General features: G+C 39.2%; 1 protein-coding gene across 2 annotated transcripts in view; it reads left to right on the top strand.

Annotated features, from left to right (window-relative positions):
- PRKCD (protein kinase C delta) overlaps positions 1-22,039 on the top strand; it is a 69,051-nt gene that overhangs the window by 23,936 nt on the left and 23,076 nt on the right. The window contains exons 2-5 of one of the 2 annotated variants that reach the window (XM_068408574.1): positions 8,274-8,354; positions 14,567-14,701; positions 18,425-18,624; positions 21,589-21,649. In XM_068408574.1, the coding sequence (XP_068264675.1) occupies positions 14,587-14,701; positions 18,425-18,624; positions 21,589-21,649 (376 nt within the window). In that variant the 5' untranslated portion in view covers positions 8,274-8,354; positions 14,567-14,586. The remainder of the gene's footprint in view (positions 1-8,273; positions 8,355-14,566; positions 14,702-18,424; positions 18,625-21,588; positions 21,650-22,039) is intronic. The other variant, XM_068408575.1, reaches the window with a different exon arrangement.

Here is a 22,039-nt window from a genome sequence, read left to right as displayed (position 1 = left end):
AAAGAATCTGTTACTTGGGCAGTACCTACATTATGCATCGTTGCTCTGTAACAGTACTAAATACTTCGGGTGTTTGTTACTTCTTGTATCTGAGTCTTTCAGAGGTAACAGCCTTGGGAAATTTTAACAAAGTCTGGAATAACTGGGGGTTTGAACTCTTGTAAGCATTTTGAGAAAGGTCAATATACAAATACAGGTTGCTGTGTGATTAATGCAATGCATTTGCTGCGTGATTAATGCAGTGCATTAATGTGGGTGGATAAGGATATGATTAGCACCATTTTTTAAAAGGAACTATTTTCAATTTCTCTTTATTTGCTTATGCTAGTTGGGTGTCCTATATCTGTCTGTCTTCCATTGTAAATGAATGCTATTGCTAGAAAAATGTGTTAAGATTATTTGCAATGACAGGAAAGAATTTATATTCACCATTTTTTCCTATTTCTTATTTGAGAAGCACTTGTTTTATTTTCTAAGTACCTTTTTGTCCTATAAAGAATGGTAGGGAGATGCAGGCGTTGCTGTTCTAGAGGTTTCTGCATAGTTGTTGTGGATAATGTCTGAAGTCAGCAACACAGGATTTATTCTCCATTTTCTTTTCTTGCTGCTCCTCTGGAAAAGGAAATGAAAGCAGCTTGAAAAGTCTGTATTGTTTGCTTGAGATGTGTAAGTTGTTACTACATGCAATTTTTTTTATACCTGACTATAATCCATAATCCTAACAAAATGAAGGAAATATTGCTAGAAAACCACCAAGCAAATACTGCATGACATACAGTACTTCCATCAGTAATGCTGGAGACAGTTTCCTCAGTTTCACTTACACAAGTAGATATGGAAGTTCAGTTTTGCCTTTTGTCCAGGGAGCTGTTATATGTATTTGTATATGTTTGGTAGTCGAGTTTATATCAAATTTTTAATATATTCAGTGAATATATGTTGAATATCATGATTGCTTTATGCAATGGGGAGATAATTATGAAAATTATTCTTCTTCCTCAGGATATCTGATCTTTGTGTGTATGATATATATTTGTGTATCTTACCAATAACCAGTGTTTCTCAGTACACACCTTGGGTGAGCAGAGGGCACTGACCAGCTGCAAGAGAATCATGTGAGGTTCTTTTCTCCCTTCACATTTCCTCAGATGAATTTTAAGTGCTGTTTTTTAAAATTCTGACATTTTCTGTCAGAAATAGGTTCCATAGCTTTATGTTTAGAGATGGATTTAGTTTTAGAACAGTTAAGAAGACCCTAATGCTTGAATTGGAAAACTGCATCTTGGACAAGGAGATACATCACAGGAGCACAAAAATTATATTTACAAAAGTACTTTATCATTAAGGCTTTTCAGAATACAAGCAAATACCTTTTTCAATATAGCTATGTTTCAAGTCTGAGTAAGTATATGTATTTTTTTTTCAATAGTCCCACAGAGGCAGAATGGGGTTGTCTATTCAAGGCTGGAAATGGAGCTGTCCGCAGCTCTTTCCCACAAGAGTTGAAATTCATTGGCCCAAAGTTGATTTAACTTTTGTTTACTCAGTACAGGGGACTCTCAAATTATCCATGATGTGGACTAACTTTTCATAAGAAGTGGGTTACAGGCATCTACTTACCTCTTTTTAGTTGTGTGAATTGCCTCTCAGCCCTGGTCACATACCATGTCTGTGGGTTCGGCAGTAATTACTAACGTGGAAAAAGCAGTATTAGAATGGGATTTATGTACTTAAAGTGCTGTAGTGGAAGCAAATATCCAGACCTGTGGGGAAAAGCCAGCATCCTGTGGCCTGCGGAGTGCTGAGTGCTGTAAACCGTAAGGCAGAAAGGAGTCCTTTGGGCTAACTTGTGCTGGGGAAGTGGCTTGTTGTAAATAACAGGAGAGCTCCTTGCCAGCACCCACTGCTCGCTCATTTGAGCCGTGTTGATGTGCGAGACAGAGGATATGGCCACTGCTGTGTGGAAATGAAAGGCATTTCAGATAACGCAAAACTCTAGTGTAATTAAGTAAGCTGTCATTAAGCAACTGCATAGTAAACAGTATGAACGAGCTGCTTGGCATTCAAGGAGGGAAAGAATCAAGGCAGTGTGAACAGAGCTAATACACGGAGGAAAGATGTGGAGGCAGGACTGGGCAGACCATTAAGGGTAGATCTACTCAAACAAATTACACCATGTGGAAAGATAATTTCCCACTCGACTGCCTGGGGACATGCAGTCTTTCCATGCTGATAGTTAAGAAAGAGATCTTCTCTAACTGCAAGTGGGAACATTTGCATTTGGAACTACTCGGAGCATTGTGGTTCCTGTGTGCTTCACTCACTCACTGTCCGTTATCTGCCCGTCCCTTTTAGAAGTACGATTGCCCTGTAAAGACTGGGAAGAGCATTGTATGCACCATGTATGCTATTGCCTTAGGGGCGTTGTGGTTTACAGCTGTTTGGTGTTCCTTGTGAGTTCTTCTGTGCCAGTAGCAGCCATACGCCATCCCTTTTAACTCAATGATCTAACAGAAATGACATGTCCTAATGGTACGCTTCCCCACCATGACATGGTACAGGATACCTCCTGTAGTGATAGCAGTTTGTGATTTTTCTATCAAAGGATTGCTACAAAAATTATCATAAAGAAGCACTTTTATGGCAAAAGAACATGTACAGCAAAAAGACAGAAATAATTGGAAGGTGCAGGGAAAGTAACCAAGACTTTTAACTCATTTATCCGTTTAGTGATGGAGGGAATGATAGGCCATAATTAGCCAGGAAAGCTTGTCTGTAGGAAAATCATTGAATACTCCATTGCTTCTGTGGGCTAACAGGGACACTGGAGCACAGTTGTAGTCAAAGAGTTTGTGTTCAGTTACTTTTTTGGGTAATCTATAGGTACTCCTGCAAGTCAGTTGCATATGTCTTCTTCCTCAAAGTATTTTTATAGGCAAGTCATGAAGTTTGTATCTTGTCTATCATTATGTTAATTAGTGCAATGACCCAATAAAGTAACAAAACAGATGCTGACTTGCAGTGTTGTTAAGTGAAGTTCTTGGGTATACGTTTTATATTTCTCTGTGTGTGTAGTGTTTTGCATATGCAAACCAAACATCTCGTTTTTAAATGATTCTTCAGTTTTCAGTAGGATGAGCACTGGAGTGCAAGCTGGAAAAAGCCATGACAGACAATACATATCTAATAATTTGATCTGCACTCATCCTCCAGATATTTGGGTCTTTCAAGTAGTAGGAATAGCATTTCTGGAAGGTGGCCAGAGGGTGTTCTTGACAGCACCCAATCCACAAGACTTGTTACTCTCTCAAAACTCAAAATAGTTGAGCATGTCCTGCCATGGTTATCTCTACAAACAACATTCTGGCTCATCTAAAGCTCCAGGGATTTTGTTTAGCTTATTCTTTCTTGTTTACAGTGTTGCGTCCCAGACATGTCAATGCTTAAAGGTTTTCTTCCCACTAAGGATACTAAAATGATACGTTTTTATTCATTTAGTGGAAAAATCACTTAATATGGCTATTAGCAGAGACGCATCATAGTGATTAGATAAAGATGGCAGTTGTGTCATCACAGAGTGTGGAGCTGATATGTTTAAACCACAAAATTCAGGGAAAGGTAAAAAAAATGAAGGTTTGCTGTTAACTTCTTAGCTGGAGGATTAAAAAGGAAGGAATTAAAAATGGTATTAAGTAGTACATCTCACCCTGAATTTGTATTACAACTTGTACTGTAAACTTGGTGCTACCTTTAAATAACCCAAATCTCACTTAAGATCCCTTTATGTTTTAATTCAACTTGGTGTTAATGAGCTGTATCTGTTTTTTCTATATTTTTGGGAATGCCAGGTCTACTGTAGAGCTTTAAATGTTCAATTCCTCTAGAAAGTGATTCAGAGGGGAGGGGACAGTTAAAAATGACTTGTGGTTACATTTTCTTATCTGTTTTTGGAAATCTAAGCCTGAACTTTGAAATTACAACAGGAGTAAATGCTTTTAATTAAAAATAAATTTCAGTTACATTTGCTTCTTTCCAAGTTCTCCTTATTGATCCCTGTGGCCATTCATTATTTAGCATCATCCTATACATCCCTCAGTGTCACTCAGTTGTGCTTATTTCATCTCTTTGTTGTGTGAGAGATGCTTTCACAGGTAGTGATGCAGGTATCCATGTATGGCTTCACTGTTTATTTTCAGTTATTAACCATAGAAAAAGTCTTGATTAAGTTGACTTTTATTGGTTATTTATATTTCTTTTGTGGTTTTTGGCCTTCACATTCTATGAAATTAAAAAAAAATCAGGATAAAATTATGATTTCTACCTACCCTGAGCAGCCTTTATGTACCAGGAAGTAGCAAGGAGGAGGAGCATCGTGCTCAGCAAGGCAGATTCGGACCATCTTGCTGTCTAATGTCTGGTTGAAGTGACTAAGTATGTTTGTGCCCCTCAGGGAAAAGATGGCTCCTCAAAAAGACAAACAAAACAATCCCAGTAATGCCAAGATGCAGTCAGGACGGAGAACTGGATCTATTCCTACAGCTCAGTACACAGTTAATGAGCAAAATTTTTGCTTTACAAATCTTGTGTCTTTTTACTTTAAAAGTCTTGATCAAAATCATGCATCCATGAACTGAATTGTGTTTCCTCTGACAAGGTTATCTGGGCAGCAGATTTCGAGCATGAATGATGATACAGTTCTCTCGGCTGATAAATATTCTAGCTTTCCAGATACTTGGAGGATTAGGTCATAGTGCTGGCGGTAGTATAAATTTCTGGCTTGGAGGCTTCTACTCTTCAAGAGGCACTTAGACTGCATAATCTGCTGATGTTTTCAAAAGTGCAAAGCAAAATTGTTCTCTAACTGGAATGTTTTAGAAGGCATTTTTGTATTTCTGTTGAATACCGGTTTCTCTATTTCCATTTTTTGACTCTTCATTGTTCATATAGAGACGTTAACCCATTACATTTGAAATAAGACAGATTTCCCATTTCTTTTTTTTCTTAAACTGTAATTGACATACTGTCTTTACAGTATTTGGGTGTTTCAGTCTTAAGGGGAAAGAGCTTTTCCTTTTCAGTAGAAAGTTAAAAAAAAAAAAAAACAAACCAAAAAATCTTCTGTGTTTTGAAGAGAAAGGTGGTGTATATTGGGTTGTAAAATTTTAGCTGAAGTGTTGTCATGTTGTTTTCATGTTGTTTTCTGTTTGGTTTGAAAATATGTTGTTGACATTTTGTGTTATTCTTTCTGGGAAATGTATCTGAATTTCCAGGAAACTTATAATTGTGCAGAAAATAAGCTTTGTGTGCGTAATTATAGATCAAAAATAAAATCTCGAATGTTGTACTGAATCCTAGTTCAAAATACTCAACAAGAGTGAGGATGGCACTGAAGGATGGGCTTGGTGTGTAAAGGATGCTAACGGAGTATGCCTGAATGTGGATCCGTGCCCACTTTATTGTGGTGATACCTACAGATACTGTACAAAATGCTGGATTTTCTTTGGCTATTTTGCTTTGGTTTGGTACTTCTGAAAGCTGTATGAGTAGCTCAGCTTTCCCAGTGTACTGGGTGTTACAAAAATGTCTGTGACCTCTCTTGCAGAACGGCATGCTTCATTTGGAGAACTTGTATTCACATGATAAACTTGATATACAGTTTTGCAGTTTAGTCGTGCTGACTAAATACTGGCAAATTCCTTGAAGATTGTTGAGGAAGTGGGAGCAGAGAGCTAGTCATGGGCTCAGACTCGCAGAACGCATCCAGGGCTCTGTTTAGTGACGTAGAGCCCTGTCTGAGTGGTGTATAGCTTGGCTCCAGGGTGTATTACTGCAGGAAGAAGACGTGTAGCTTCATCCCTTTCACCAGTAGGTTTTTCCCTCTCACATGGAAGAGATTGTCTTACTTAATCGCAGGGGAAAAAAACCCCTCTACTGACTCCCCATGTCAAAAAAAAAAAAAAAGTAGTTTCCTAATTAGTCTTAAATCATTCATGCATAGAGAGAAAACATGGTTTGCCTGCTATCTGATGTTTTGGACATGCTCCCATTTTGTAATGTGATTTGATATTAGTGAATTGTTCACACACCTAGAGCTTCACCTAGCCAGCCTCGTTGTGTTAACCCTTCCATGTTGGTGCAGTTGCTACTTATCAAACAATATCACCTTTCACTATCAGAAATAATGAACAAAGTCTTTGGGCTTCAGGCAGTGTTTCTCCTCTTGCATGTTTTTAATGTCTGATGTTTGGGTTTGAAGTTAATGAAGAGGATTCATTTTCACTTTTGTTTCAAACTTTATTTTGGTAATGGTGAAAAACAGCGTGCCTACAGTGCTTTCGTCTACTGTTTAGTCCTGTGTGTTCAAAGAGGAAGAAGAACAGGAGCGTTTTTTTTAGAAGAAAAAAAAGTATTTAAATGGCTATTTCTTATGTACTTCTAAAGAAAAAGCAGCTGATGGTACTTCCCCCCTCTCCCTCCCAAGTAGTAGTTGTGGAATATTGAAAAAGCCAACTTTGTTGTTCCAAATGTTCTTTTTCCCTTTCCAAAAAAGGACATTCAGTGTAAAATCCTTTTTTTATCTTGCAGCATGTGCTATGTAACCGCCTGTCCTGCTGTCTATTTCAGAGTCCAAAATTTCCTCAACTTGCTGATCTTTTAGTGTAAAACCCAGATCTGTCTTACTCAACGCACTTGAAACCGCTTTAAGAACAGTCAGCTGTTGTTACTGAGCTAATCATATGTAATCATATGCTCAGATAAATTGGGCTGCATGTCTTCTGAAGAAACGCATAAAATCAGGTCTGCTTTAGTTCTTGCTTGCCTGCTATCTGCATTTCCCTCAAGCTTCTCAGGAGTTTGCACTGCCAAGATTGAAAGAGTTGGCCTGCTCAGAAAAAGGTTTCTGGTGCTCATGATTTAAAAAGTTTCTCATAGTAACGGTAGGGAAAGCATCAGTAATTTTTTTTGGCCTTGAGAGTGTTGGGGAGATATCAACAATTTGTATGGCAGCCATAAATTTCAGGCAGTTTTGGGACTGCTGAGCATGCAAAAAATGTGTGGAAACTCAGAATTATCTGTGCTTCTGGCCAAGTGGGATGAAACCAAGGAACATCTCTTGCTACATGACTTATCTAGATGGATTTTCTCCAGACTATTGCAACACAAACAGTGACAGATTTTTGTGTCATTTTTTCTGTTTCTAGCCTTGTTGTAACCCAACAAAAGCAGAAGTATCTGAAAGAAAATACGGGGGCAGGAGGGAGAGGAGGAAATGGTAACTACATTTTTTCCAAGCTAGTCTGTAGGACTCTGTGAACAAATCTACATGTACTATTAAAAAAAAAACCCAAAGCAAACCGCCAAACTTACAGCATTTACACTAGAATTTAGTGTACAGATTTGTCATTTTGAAATTATGAACCAGAAAAAAATTCATTTGGCAATAAATTTAATAGCAAGGAAATTGAATTGTGGTGTTAAATTTCTTGTCTTTTCTCACTTTTCATAGTCCTATTGTGTAATTATATAAAACATTTTGTGAAGATACACTGGTTTAGAAACATTACTGCAGAAATTGTAGGTGTTTGGGCTGTTGGGCTGTTTTAAAGATGCTCTTTTCATGCTTGACTTCCCGAAGATAACTGCATTTTGTTAAATATTACCTAATGGTTGTATTTTGCGTTCATGAGTGTATAGTCCCACAGTTCTTATTTTAAGGTTTCTTTTTATTTTGTTTGTAAAATCTTCTCCATAAGATAGTTTATCAAAATAGTTGCTGAGAAGCTTCATGTTTCTAATTACCATTCTTGGGTTCCATAGACAGATGAATCAAATTAGTAACTGGAGGAGACAGTTGCACCTTAATGGCTAAACCTAAATAAAAGCAAGAGTGATGCTGATGCAGGGGCACTGCTTTTGGAGAATTCTCCTTTTCCTGCAGGGACCTACATGCAACATGTGAGTTTAGCCCTGTTTTTTGGAGGCCACTTTTTCAAACCCTCCATGGATTTTAAGCCTTCAAAGCAGCACCTACAGATAGTGGGTTTTGCCATAACACCGATACCAGCAAATATAAAACAAGCCTCTTTTAAACTGACTTCATTTTTAGACTGACTTCTTCCCACAGAGTATCAAATAGAGGCCATGGCTTGCAACAGAACCTGCTAAAATTCTCTGTAGATTAATTGTAGGTGTGCAATGTAGACAGTGGTTAGCATCACTTTTGGTTCAGTGAAATGTCCTACAGCATAGGTATTGTTTCTTCTCTCTTGCAGATGGTATTATTTTGATCATCAGCTGAAAGAATACCTGTGAAGGGAGTCCTTCAAGAAGGATAGCCAACCCGTCTGCTTCGTGTGAGTTTTTCTGTAATGTAAGCATAAAGCAGCATACCTGGGAACAAAAAAACTATAATGTGCACATTAACAGTGTGCACAGGTAAAGGATGCTAATCACGCTTCCAGCATCTCTGCTTGCAGGCTTTCTTGTATTATCACCATGAAAGTAGCATAATCACCTTTGTAGGCCTTACACAGAGGAAGGAGGTCCTTGTTCATGTTTTTGAAAGCGATGTGGGGGCAGTAAGTTGGGCAATAGTTTGTTGCTATCTTTCTTGAACGTCTTGTCGATTGCCAGAATGGAGGACGGGAAACCCCTGTGTAAAAAAAGATACCTGCAAGTTGGAAATAATCTATATTTTTTCATCTTAAAAAAGTTACTGCTGCATCTTTTGAGGGAAGAACACCAATTGGTCAGGTATGTGTGGTGCTGCATACCAGTGTTTGTGTTCCTCAAAGCATATGTGTGTCCTTGGAAGCAGCCTCAGCAAGGAGCTAGCAGAAAGAAGTCATTTCATGCCATCCAGAGCATTTCTGTGAGACGGCATGGAAAAGCCATGACCTGCATGTGCAGTTTACATCAGTTTGCAAAATGTTTTACAGACGACTACATGGAAATCAGAGGCTTAAATCAGCAGGGGAGTTTTCTCATTTGTATTTCTCTTGGATATATAGTCCTCTGTCAGTGATGGAACAGTCTGTGCTCTGTTTGGGCCCATTAGTTTTTTAGTCTCTTCAGTGCTCTGTTGTTGGCCTGTGTCAGCATTTCCTCCAGATGATCCACTGCTTTGATGTTACTTCCTGCTTTGTGTAAAAGTCACAGCCGCGTCTTTGTTTCTGGATTGTGTTAGAGGTGGCTTGCCCTCACTGTTTATAACGAGATAGAGTTACAGCAACAAAGGAACCCTGACAAGTAATGCCTTCAGTTGTAGCATGAGTCCCTGATAGCTGCTGTGTGCTGTTGGAAGGGGAGGAACTACAGAATTTACCCTTTGTCCCTTGAGTCTGTGTGGAGAGATTTTTAATCTAACGTGAATTTTGTGCTAGCAAATCTTGTGAAAATTCTCCTTGGAATTTTTAAGATTTTAATTTATTTTGAAGATTTCACTAAAACTGTATGTTACAAACAAATTGATGTGAAAACTGAATATTTGTTCATCCAGCTGACGTTGACATTGATAATGTGAAGATTTTTTAAATTTTTTCCCCATCTCATTCCGTGCATATTATAGTTGATAGTAACATGGTTGATTTTCTTTCCATATTAAATAGTCAAAAGCCCTCAATTTTAAAGCTTCATGGAAATTACTGTGGATTTTGCAGAATCTATCCCAGATAGTGCAGAACGTGGTTTTAGCTTGCAGCAGGGCAGATCAGGGATCCTTGGCAAAATGAACCGGCTGCCTATGACTTGGATGGGCATACTCTTCACTGAGTAAAAAGCTGGCTGGCTGGTTGGGCCCAAAGAGTTGTGGTGAATGGAGTTAAATCCAGTTGGTGGCCGGTCACAAGTGGTATTCCCCAGGGCTCAGTACTGGGGCCAGTTCTCTTTAATATCTTTATCAATGACCTGGGCAAGGGGATCGAGTGCACCCTTGGTAAGTTTGCAGATGACCCCAAGTTGGGCAAGAGTGTTGATCTGGAGGGTAGGAAGGCTCTGCGGGGGGATCTGGACAGGCTGGATCGATGGGCCGAGGCCAATTGTATGAGGTTTAACAAGGCTCAGTACTGGGTACTGCGCTTGGGGCACAACAACCCCATGCACCACTACAAGCTTGGGGAAGAGTGGCTGGAAAGCTGCCCGGCAGAAAAGGACCTGGGGGTGTTGGTCGGTAGCTGGCTGAATATGAACCAGCAGTGTGCCCAGGTGGCCAAGAAGGCCAACAGCATCCTGGCTTGTATCAGAAACAGTATGGCCAGCAGGACTAGGGCAGTGATCATCCCTCTGTACTCAGCACTGGTGAGGCCGCATCTCGAATCCTGTGTTCAGTTTTGGGTCCCTCACTACACGAAAGACATTGAGGTGCTGGAGAGAGTCCAGAGAAGGGCAACAAAGCTGGTGAAGGGTCTAGAGCACAAGTCTTATGAGGAGCAGCTGAGGGAACTGGGGTTGTTTAGTCTGGAGAAAAGGAGGCTGAGGGGAGACCTTATTGCTCTCTACAACTACCTGAAAGGAGGTTGTAGGGAGGCGGGTGTTGGTCTCTTCTCCTGAGTAACAAATAATAGGATGAGAGGAATTGGCCTCAAGTTGCGCCAGGGGAGGTTTAGATTGGATATTGAGAAAAATTCCTTCACGTAAAGGGTTGTCAAGCACTGGAACAGGCTGCCCAGGGAAGTGATGGAGTCACCATCCCTTGGGATATTGAAAAGATGTGTAGATGTGGTGCTCAGGGACATGGTTTAGTGGTGGGCTTGGCAGTGCTGGGTTAACAGCTGGACTTGATGATATTAAAGGTCTTTTCCAACCAAACCAATTCTATGATTGTGAATGTTGTGCTGGGCAGCATCTGATTGTGTACTCTGAATCAGCGTGGCCGTCACCATGTACTTCATATAGAACAATGTTACTAGAAGATTTTTCCCCTAGCTTTTTTTCAGATTGCACATGAATTTGAAACTGTTTGAGATATTGAACCTGTAATTTAGACTTGCAGTATTTTTGGAGTTCACACATCAGTTTTTCCACCATTTGGTTTGGATAAAATCACACCCTTTAGGGAAAACAGTTTGGCTTTAATACTTCATAGCAGCAACACAGATTGTATGAGTAGATTGTAAAATCTCCCTCAATTCATAGCTGGTGTTTTATAGCAGTTTCAGTTCTTGACAGATACAGCTCTTAAAACTAGAGTCAGTGCTTGTTCTGTCACTTCTGAAACAGTCATAGAGACTAGAGAGGGACTCTTGTCTGAAATGCAACAAGCAAAACATATGTATTGCTTTCGATGTTTTTGCTGTCAAATGTGACAAAACTTTGGATTCGTGTATTCAGTAGGGATCTGGAGAAACTTTGTTGAATTAAAATGAATCTCACTCAGTTTCACTGCCAAAAACAGTTTTAGTGGGGTATGTTTTTGTTTACAGCAGTACAGCTGATAGTTGTCAGCTATCTCACTGCAGTATCTTAGCATAGACAAGGATTGGAAAATGTACTTGAGGAGCAAATCCAAACCCTCCTTTCTCACTTAACCTCCCTGTGTCGCAGTATAGTCTATCACGTATAGTGAGATTTTGCATGAAGCCACTTAAAATCTCTACTTTTGTGAAAAAAGCATAATGTATAAGGATAGAGAAACTTGGCAGGATGTTTGTGATGTGAAAATAAGCTGCTGAGATTTTTTTTTAAGTTGTTAAATGGAAAAAGCAAAAAAGTATCTTGTAGTTTCACAGTGACCTTGGACTGATTGCAGTTGAACATCATCAGAAATGCCAGGTTACTGGTGTTTTCTCGTAACTCCTGAATTGCTTGTGTGTCACATTTCTGAGTGAGCATCTGAGATTCCACTGAAGCCAAGTACAATGAGGCTAAAACAAATAACCGTATTCAAAACCAAAAAGCAGAGCTGAAAATGTGGCCTTCAAATGATGTGGTCATCGGAAATGAGGAAGATTGTGGGATTATTCAACGTGCATATGCATTGTGCGTGTGCTATTGTATCTGTTAATTTGGAGTTGAAGAAGTAAATATCAAAGCCTTGTATTCTGTTTCAGGACTAACATTGGCTTGAGTCAGACGGTCTGAGTGAAATCATGCAATTGTTAGTTTAGCTTTGTCAGTGCTTTCCAATTTTTTGTTAGTGTAGTCCCAGACTTACTGGAAATTGTGGCTTCTAGCTGGGCTGTCCCTTCCAGCCAGAGTTGCCCTGCAATCCTGTGATTCTGTCCAATAAACTTTGCAGTGGGAGCTACATGCTGACCTATCCAGCTTGTTTCTACCTATGGCCTAATTGGGTCTTAAAGCTGTTTCCCCAGAGGTGATGATTATGAAATCTGGTTTCTTTATACATCCATATGGAGTAGTAACTATATGTGATCTGGTGTTGGCAAGTCATGCAGCTAGTCACTCGAGTGTAGTTCTGAGCGTAGTGAGCACAAGGTCTCCTGAGCAGCTAAAATGTGTTCCTTATTAAAACTCTTGATGAGCATTGTGTTTACGTTGCATTTGTGAAAGTGAAGTATCAGATGGTATTTGTTAATTTTTACAAAAGCTGTCTAGTTTTTTTTTCTTTGTGAGGTCATCTCAGTCTCCAGTCTCATCAAATGGTGCTTTAAGCCGCAATAACCAGTGGATTAGCGGGGAAGGTTTGCTATTTTATTGTGAGTCTGGATGATTGTCTGCGTGAACATGAATTATAGTCGTGGCTTTCAGTTCTTCAGTGGGATAAGCAATGGTGTCAAGCAATCCTAAACCTGCTTTCTAACTTTTACTCTACAGAAAAGAAAGTAGGGAAACAGTCCATTAATAAAAACCAGCTCAATAACTGTTAGAGAAAGTTTTTACATTTAATTGAGAATGGTCTCTGCGTAGGGAGATTGTGTAATGTGCAAATAATGGTCAGGAGCTACATGCTGCCTCGCTGGAAAGACTCAGTCTTTTATCTAAATGACTGTTCTGGGCCTGAAGAGATACAAGAGGAATGTTAATTGCTCCTCAGGATCATGTCTTTACATTAAAAAAATGCAAGCATGTGCAGGATTCCTTGAAATGTTCTTCCTAGTGCTGCTTGACTGAGCTGGTTAACAACCTACAGTCAAAAGGCCAGCTCAGCCCCGTCTCAAGTCTATTTTTTTTTCATCTCTTCCTGTTACCTTGTTAACTCTTTTCTCCTAATCCTTCCTTTTCTGCATCCCTCATTCTCTGATCCTACTAGCATTCCCTTGATATCCAATGACTGTTTTCTCTTACCCTTTGAATATGTAATTTTTGCTTCACAAAACAATATTGACATACAAGCTACAGGGCTAACTCCACTGCTGAAGGTGCTGTGAATTGTAAACTGAAATCTGCTCCAAGTTCAGGAGCCTTTGAGAAAGAAGGAAGACTGTAGGGAAACACCAGTTTGCTGTCTTAGCAATTATAGGTGTTTTGGATTCTTGTAATTCCTGACAGTTTAAACCAGGTGACGCAGTAGTGCTGGAGTTTTTTCTACCTCTCCCTCTTCCCTTTGCCTGGTAAGTGCAGGTGTAGAGGCTCACAGTTTGAATCATTCGCTCTGTGATGCTTCCTAGGATTAGTACACTGCCACCTGAAAGCCATGCTTGAATAGAAGTTGTGTGATATTATACTTGTTTCAGTTTGGTGGTAGTATTTGGAATGTACATTGTTTTCCACATTAAGTATGAAAAATAAAATCCGCACTCATCCAGTGAAACATCTAGGTTTCAGAAATTTCTGTAATTGTGCATTTATCTAAGTGAGAAAGTAAGTGTGAACTCATGTGTGTGAAACAATTACTCAGGTTGTTAATGTTGATCCAGTGCTCATATGCAGTGCAATTACTTGATCATGCTTAAGGGCATGTTACCCTTACTGTACATCTGGTAGTGGGTTTTGCTGCAGTGTCCAGAAATTGTATGTATGTCCAATAGTTTCTTATATAATCTTTAAAAATAAAATTAACCAAAGGTGTTCCTTTTATCGTTTGCCTACTGAGATGCCTAGAATTCTGTCTGGGAATTTTTGAGGCTGTGTAGCAATTAAAAAAGAAAATAATGTCTACCTAAAGAGCAACAAAATAAAGTGAGCTTTAGATTATTAATTTTCCTCCTAGTTCTCCCTCCTTGCATTGTGGGAGATACTGGGAAAGGAACATACGGAACAGACAAAACTCTTCTTCCTCCCTTTTTTCCCCAACCCACTCTTCATTCCAGGTGTGGGGTAAAAAATGTTTAAAAAAAACCCAATCTGTCTATTAGTCTGTGAACTATTTATTTGGTAAGAATGTTTATATACTTGTATGCTAATGAATAGGGTCTCTGTGTTTAAAAATAGAGCAAGATCTAAGTCAAAGGCTAAAAGGGTGTCCTAAATTCAGTCTTTGATTGTACATGTTACATTTTTTGTTATAGTACATGCTAGTTTTACTTCAGGCTCATGGTCTCAAAGCCACATTCAAGACTTGCAAACTTTAGAGGATGGGTTATATCAGCTATGATGGCTGCTGAGAAATGCAAATCGTTTTCTTACAAGTCTTTTATTCTATGGTTTTAATTTACTTCTTTCCACTTAGGTTGTGTATCTTTGTGAGCAATGGCCCCCTTCTTACGGATATCTTTCAACTCATTTGAGCTGGGACCTGTGCAGAACCAAGGGGAACAGCTACAGCCTTTCTGTGCTATCAAGATGAAGGAAGCATTGACTACAGGTGAGGTTACAAATGGTGACGCTTTTCTGAATATGAATAAGTTTTTGAGAAGCAGTGCAATCCCACTTAGTCTGTGAATGGTAATGAGTCTTGCCAATCCTGTCGTGCCAACCACTTCAACATGAGCTTTTCTTTCAGAATGGGAGAAATAACAATTACTTTTGTATCTATCCCCAGCTTAAAACAAGACTTCTTTATTAGTGCTTTCTTGTACTGTGGCCAGAGTGCTCAGCACTTGGTAGGGTAAAGTCTAAAATCTCTAGTTTCCTACTTCACTCCCAACACACAACTATTCACAAAATATGTGGTGAGGCAGCTGAAATGTCACTTTTGCATAGGTTAAGGCAAGTTGTGAATTTTACATGACAAAGGTTTGCAAATGTTAGATAAAGCATTGTTCTCTCCAGTTCCACCGGTGACAGATTCCATCTGCAGAAGCTTTGCAGGGGAGAGAGTGGTGTAGTGAAGTGCCATGAAGAGGGATCTGAACTGCACCAGGTTTGAGAGAACCATCCTCAAGGACAGAGTTGTAAATGATCTGTATTAACTTGGAGGATAGGTATTAATGAGAAGTATAGTTTGCTGTTGTTGTAGTAACTGGGGCATTTTGTCAGAATTACTTGCTTGGAATGACTTGCACCCAAGGTCTTGTTAGCACCTCCCTGTCCAGCAAGCCCTTGGCCCTCAAAGACCACTTCTTTACCAATATTTTGTGATGTTTAGCTAGAATAGATCACTGTAGCCAAACAGGATGAGCAGCAATTGCTGTACTGGGTTAGACTGCAGCCATCTAATCCTGCATTATGGCTCTAGGGCTTCACAAAACATCAAAGAACTCAGGAAAGGGAGAATTTTCTTCTTCCTCACGACATGGTTGGCTTTCCCCTTATTGCTGAGGTAAAAGACTGCATTTAGACTTCAAACACAAGGCACAGTGCCCCTTCCAGAAAATGCTGTCATCAAGCATATGTGTTAAGCTCCAAAGAAGCAGTTTCCTAGCCTGTTGGGAGAACCTCTGAAGAAATGGTGTTGAAAGCGTTGCAGCTGCCCAAATGTGCGGAGAGGTGGAAGTGGTCTAAATGAATCCACTTTTTTTTTTTTCCTGCTGTCTCCTTTTGAAGTGCAGAATTGTCCCAACATTTCTTCTCTTTGCTTGCATGTGTCTTTGAGGTACTAAAAAATGGGGGAGAAGAGTGCAGTGAACTTTGGAGCAGTGACTGATTGGGGTAATCAGGAAAAGAAACTGATGTTCCCCTTATCAGTTTGACAAGATCTGGAATAACTTTTGTTGGATTTGCATGCTGAAACATGCTCAAGGAAAAGCTTATTATATACAAAGAAGAAAATAATTTGCCTAATGATTAGGCATTAAGCCAATTTGCAAACACGTAAAATGTTTTGAAGCCAGTACTGTTAGCAGAGAAACAAAGGAGGCCTGAATACAGGAGGGGTAAGAACAGTGTTCTTCTTTAAAGGCTGGCCTTTGCTGACACTTAAGTGCTCATTTGCAGGCAAGCAATGGGATCCATGACAAATCTTTATTAGTATGATTTTAATTATAAAAGCAGCATGGCCAGGGTGGAAGTTGTTGCCAGTAATTCAGATGACTTCTTTCAGTTTTATATAGGGTAAAAATGTATATAGTAACTGATCAAAGCAGACATTAAGTGGGACATGGGAATAGGGAGAGTCCTGTGAATGGGCTGAAATAGTTCTCTCCCCCTCTAAGAATCCTACAAAGAGTATTACTAACACTTCTGTAAACTGCTGCTGCTTCTGCAAACCCTGAATTATTGTCAAAGGTTCTGCCAATAAATGCAATTTCTCGTGTTCCCAAGGATGCCTCCCGAGGGTGTGCCTTTTTGATGAAGGGGTCTGGCTTTAGCAACCCAAAAAATAGGCTAGTGTAAAAGCCTTGCTGTGCAGACAGCCTGCTTTTAATTTCCCTCGTCTTTATTGTCCATCCTAATAATCTCTGAATTGTGTTTTGTTTGAGCTTTCCCTATATATTTTCACCATAATATTTCCAAATTCTTCCATAGTTAAGAATACCAAATACAGGGCTCTGGAAGTAGGTTTGCACTGCTAAGAATTTGAGTTTTTCTTTCTGCAGTTCCCCAAATTCAAGATAAAAGCTTTTGACTGAGTACAGGAGGAATGCTCAAGTTTGCTTTGAAATGGGAGGAGGTCCTCAGGTGGCTGTTTTTCAGAATGCCCTTTGGCAAGCAGGCTTAGATCTGCTTGTCAAAGTTGTAATTTGTAATGCTGCTGTTGGCAGGCATTCCCTAATAAAGAAGTACAAGGTCACTACTTGCTACTCTTGTTTGGATAGCTCAGCACAATTGAGTGGAGTGCATCAAGCAGGTTATTGATGAATGAACACAAACTTTGCCTTGAGTTTCCAGGAAGATTTTTAAATCAGAAGTATCTAATTCTTCCTTCATCGAAGTGAATGTAAATTCTATTGCTAATTTTAGGAGATAGACCACACTGCAGCTTCTTGGGGAAGGGTCCAACTATTTAATCTGCTTTGCTACTGCCTTGATATCATAACACACTTAGGGGAAAAATGGATCATTCAGAGCTGGAGAGGCACTTAGAAAGCACTTTTGTTGCAGCAAATGGTCTTGATAAATAGCAGAAATTGTGCAGAATGTACAAAATTATATTCAACTACCTGAGCACAAATGGGGAATAATTGGCTTGGCAGCAAATCACAAGAGAAAAGCTGGGGAGGTGGCATCACATGCCAGAGTCACAGTGAAGAGCTGGATGTCGTTGCTTAGGAGGCAGTATGGTTCTGGATGTGTTGATGGGACTACCAAGAGACCCAGATCTAGAAATACGCTATAAAGCTTGTTATAGATCTTGCAGTCACCATCTGTTTTCTGTGCCTGAGGTAAGGACAGGAAGAAATTAGCTTACTTCTAGCAAGAGACACTGAAGCTGTGTATTAGGAAAAAAAATCCATCTAATAAGAATAGTGAAGCACTGTAAAATTCCTAAGGAAGGAGTCTGTGGAGACGCTCTTATGGGAGGCTGGCTGAATGTTACAAAAAATTAAGATGTTTTTTGAAGTCTTGTCAGCCTTTTCTTTGTTCTTTAACTACACAAGGTCTATATGTGCTAGAGAGGACACATAAGGCCTTGTAATATCCTTTAAAAAGTAACAGTCGTGGAAGAGAGAGAGTACAATGCCAAGGAGAGTGACTTATGAATAAAAGTGGAATGTTGGGATAACTGGGAAGGAAATTAATGAAATGTGGAGCTTTTAATCTCTCAGCCACCGGTTTCAATTTAAACTAGGTCAGTGTAAGATGTATCTTAATTTATCTTATAGCAGCAGGTATTCACTATGATCAGATGAGACTTCATAGAGATTGATACCAGAAAGCAGCCAGGCAAATATTCCCTGTCAAGTCATGACTGACTAAACCAGCTTCTGAATTCCAGAAGGGGATTTGTCCCTCCTGGTCTCTCTGGCTGCATGTTGACACCTTCACTGACTTTGCATGCCCTGTTTTACAGGGTGAGCTTTGCCTTCCAAGTCATGAATGTTTGAACTGAATATTTAAACTTTGCCCCAACCACAGTACAAGAAGTAGTAAGTCTGCTTTTGTTTCCAATACAAGGATTCTCTCTTCTGTTTTATTTTGTTGAGTTTAAGTACTAGGTCTACATTATTTGATTTTAGAGTGTCTGCACTTTTTTTGTGGCTTTCAGAGAGAGGAAAAACTCTAGTTCAGAGGAAACCTACCATGTATCCAGAATGGAAATCGACTTTTGACGCCCACATTTACGAAGGACGGGTGATTCAGATTGTTCTCATGAAAGCAGCAGAAGAGCCGTTATCTGAAGTGACTGTAGGTGTGTCAGTCCTGGCAGAGCGGTGCAAGAAAGGCAACGGCAAAGCAGAATTCTGGGTAAGGAAGATTAATTCCTTAAACTTGCTGACCTGGTTATGCTTCTTTCAAGCTGAACAGATGCCTTATGCCTTTTAAACTATCAGTGTTCGATCGCTTTAGCATGTGTGGCAGGGCTTGGAAGAATTATTTCAGGAGCATTTGTGAAGCCGATAATGTACAATGGAAGTTCAGGAAACTGACAATAAAATCCATGGCATTACTGTTTGAAATAATGGCATATATCACATTGAGTGCCTATTTTATAAATAGCCCAGCAGTTTTTATAGCAAATAGAAGATGTTTAAATTGAATCTGATCATTGTAATTTATCCAGAGAAAAAAAGAAAGGTGAAGCTTATTCCAAGGCATTTCCACTTAGAATTTCTGATTTTATTTATTTAGTTTTACAATAAATTTTAGTTAGCTTGATGCTGCTATAATGGGGATCCCTTAATCCCCATTTTTGTTACCCTGGTATCTTTTCTTGCCCCTGTGTCCCAAAGAATTGTTTGTACGTGAAATCAAGGGGTATGGCATCTTGCCACGTGTCATTTGCTCCTGTATCATCCTAAGTACAATTGTGAGTATCAATCTCAGAAATGTAACAGGGGAGGTAAAGGTAGAGTTGAATGTAGTTTTAAATTTAGAAAGATACATTTAGTCTAAATGCCAGTAGTTATTATTAGTTGTCGAACTACGTAAACCCAAACAACAACATTTAAATAATGGTATGTGAATGAATTTCAGTGAGCACTGTGAACCTCAAATAAACAGAAAATTAAAAATATAAAATTTTTATTTTGTACATCTAAAGAGGGGAAAGTGATAGAGGCAGGGAGGATCAAAACCCTCAGCCCAGTTTTCTGAAATGCCGAACACGTTTCATTCATTTAGTTGATGTGTTGCAAAGAATTTTTAATGTATGAAGGGTTTAATGATGTCATCTTTATAAAATCCTATTCTCTAGCTTATTTTTCAACTTTCAGACTCAACCAAAGTTGCTGAGGTCCTGGTTCAACAAGAAGGGTTGTGAGAATGTGGTGAGGCATTATTGTCCCAGAGAACTCTATAAAATCTTGAAGCAACTCTAATTAGTGTCCTGAATATTTGACATTTCTCCAAATGCAGAAATAAGATTGAGAGGTATATCATGATATCCTGTAATTCGGGTGAGAGTTGTCTAGCTAGGTGGATAGGTGCTATAAATAGTCTTGCCTGTTATCCAGTTGCATGTAAAGCTGTACTCCAGACAGCTTGCCCAGAAACTACATGTATTTGCTAATACAGGAACTGCCCATCTCTGTATTTGGAGTACAGTTAGTGCTAAGGAAATATTAGCTAAATGTGAGCAGGTCTCCTTAAAATCTCACACATAGTCATGTATTCAAAGCCTTCTGGACTGGAGTGTTGCTGAACTTGCCCAGAACATGAACCCTACAGGAGAAGGCCTTTTCCTTGGGTGGGCTAAAGGAGGATGAGCAGGTAGTAACAGATAGTTCCTGGTTATGTCCAATTTGATGAGCATCTGGTTTCTCACACAATTGGCAATGCTGGTCCTTCCTTGGTAGGGGATGGATACATGAACTGTTCTGGATATATGAATGAATGCTTTTCCTGAATGCAGGATATGAAGAGGAGGGAGTATCCAGTTGTTGCTTAGCTTAGTTTGAGAAGACTTATTAATAAAGCACTTCTATTTTCTCTCAAGTGCATTTTTGCTGTAAATGGCAGGATTTTGCTCTGAGTATGTGTGTATCTATCTCACCAAGCAGATCTCAGAAAAAACCTTTCTTAAAGGGGTGCTTGACATTGAAGGGGCTTACAGGTTTTGCTAGGTCAGTAGGATCTCACTGGTTTGTTTTCACCTGTTACATTCTGAAATCACACACTTTTTTTTCCACACTTTAACTTGAATTCTGAGACAAGCAATTATTCAGAAGAGTAGTTAAAACTAGCAGTCATTGATTTTAGTTTTAGTGATCAGTTTTAGCTAATTCAATGGTCTGAGATCCTCTGCTTATTATCCATAGAACAGGTACCACATAGACATCATCAGCGTTAAGCTTCCTCTGTACCACCTCAGTCATGACTTGGGCAGACCATCGTGCCCAGCTAAGAGACGTTCGTTCGCTTACCATAGCCTATAAGGTTATTTTTGTGTGTGGAGAGACAGCTTGTCAGTGGTAGCTGTAACTGAGGTCTCTGCCTTCTGTAAGCTTTGTTGGGCAAATGTTTTGAGTGTCAGACATTGCCTTAAAGATGAAAACTTAGTCATTATCCCAGTAGGATAATGGGATTTGTGGGAATATGCTCATGGGTATATCTAATGTCATTGTAATTTTCTTTTTTTGTCTTTCATATTTAATAACTTCTTACCTTTTGTGAAGGTAGCAGTTTAAGAATTAGCGGCTACTTTCTGAGCGCAGGAACTGACCTCAGCTACTGACTTAAAAGGCATTTGTTTTTGCTGGTCTGTAAAATTTTGGTTTTGCTGGTCTGTGATTTGCCACAGAAACCATGTATAATGGTTTGAGGGGGAAAGTAAAATAAATTTTGATGATACCGCTGTTATTCTAATTACAGGCAATGGTATTTGATATCTCCATGGCTTGTACTTTCAATAAGCATGTAAAAGATTGTATACACTTTTTCTTATAAAACTGGATTCCTGTGCAAATTGAGTTTACTAATAGTAAAAACAGAAGTCAACAAACTTTTTTGCAGAAACGGGAAAGGGACATGCAAAAACAATGTGAACTTTGACTGTGCTGAACTTCTGGGTAGACATCAAAGCAATGCAGCACACTAGTAAAAGCAATAGAATGAAAGCCCCTGGTTCAACTGCAGCAGTAAGATATGGAAGAGCGTTGTAATGCAATAGTTATTTAATATTATACTTTGATTCCCTAGAAAGAGCTGTTTTAAATTCCTGAGAGTTTCAGTCAACCACATACTTCACTGTTTGTATCTTTCTTTCCATAGCTTGACCTACAACCTCAGGGGAAGGTGCTAATGGCTGTGCAGTATTTTTTGGAAGATGCAGGTAATGTCAACTGTTTATTTTCAGTCAGTTATGTAAAAATAAAACTGTTTTTCACATTCCTTTTGTAGAACACAGGATGTAGCTCACAAAAAAATAATCACCTGGTGTACTGAGTAGAATTTTCTGATCTTATTAATTTGTTTTGTAAGGTTTTTTGTTATGTGGAGTCACGGCTGCATTTGTTCATTTCTAAATGCCCCTGTGCCCTGTATTGCTGTTGCATTTAGCCACTTTTGGGTCTTTAATAGTCTGTCCTCATGTTTTGATGTGATAGAAAAGATATTATCAGTTCCTTTTTAGGTGCAAAGAAGTTAAATCCCTTGTTCTAGCTTAGGTGAGAAACTTTTTTTGTGAATTGGGGCACTGGGTCTGAGTTTCCTGGGGTTCAGA

This window comes from Nyctibius grandis, chromosome 10 (assembly GCF_013368605.1).
Source record: "Nyctibius grandis isolate bNycGra1 chromosome 10, bNycGra1.pri, whole genome shotgun sequence".
NCBI classification, from domain to species: Eukaryota; Metazoa; Chordata; class Aves; order Nyctibiiformes; family Nyctibiidae; genus Nyctibius; species Nyctibius grandis.
This window is presented reverse-complemented; position numbering and strand designations above follow the sequence as displayed.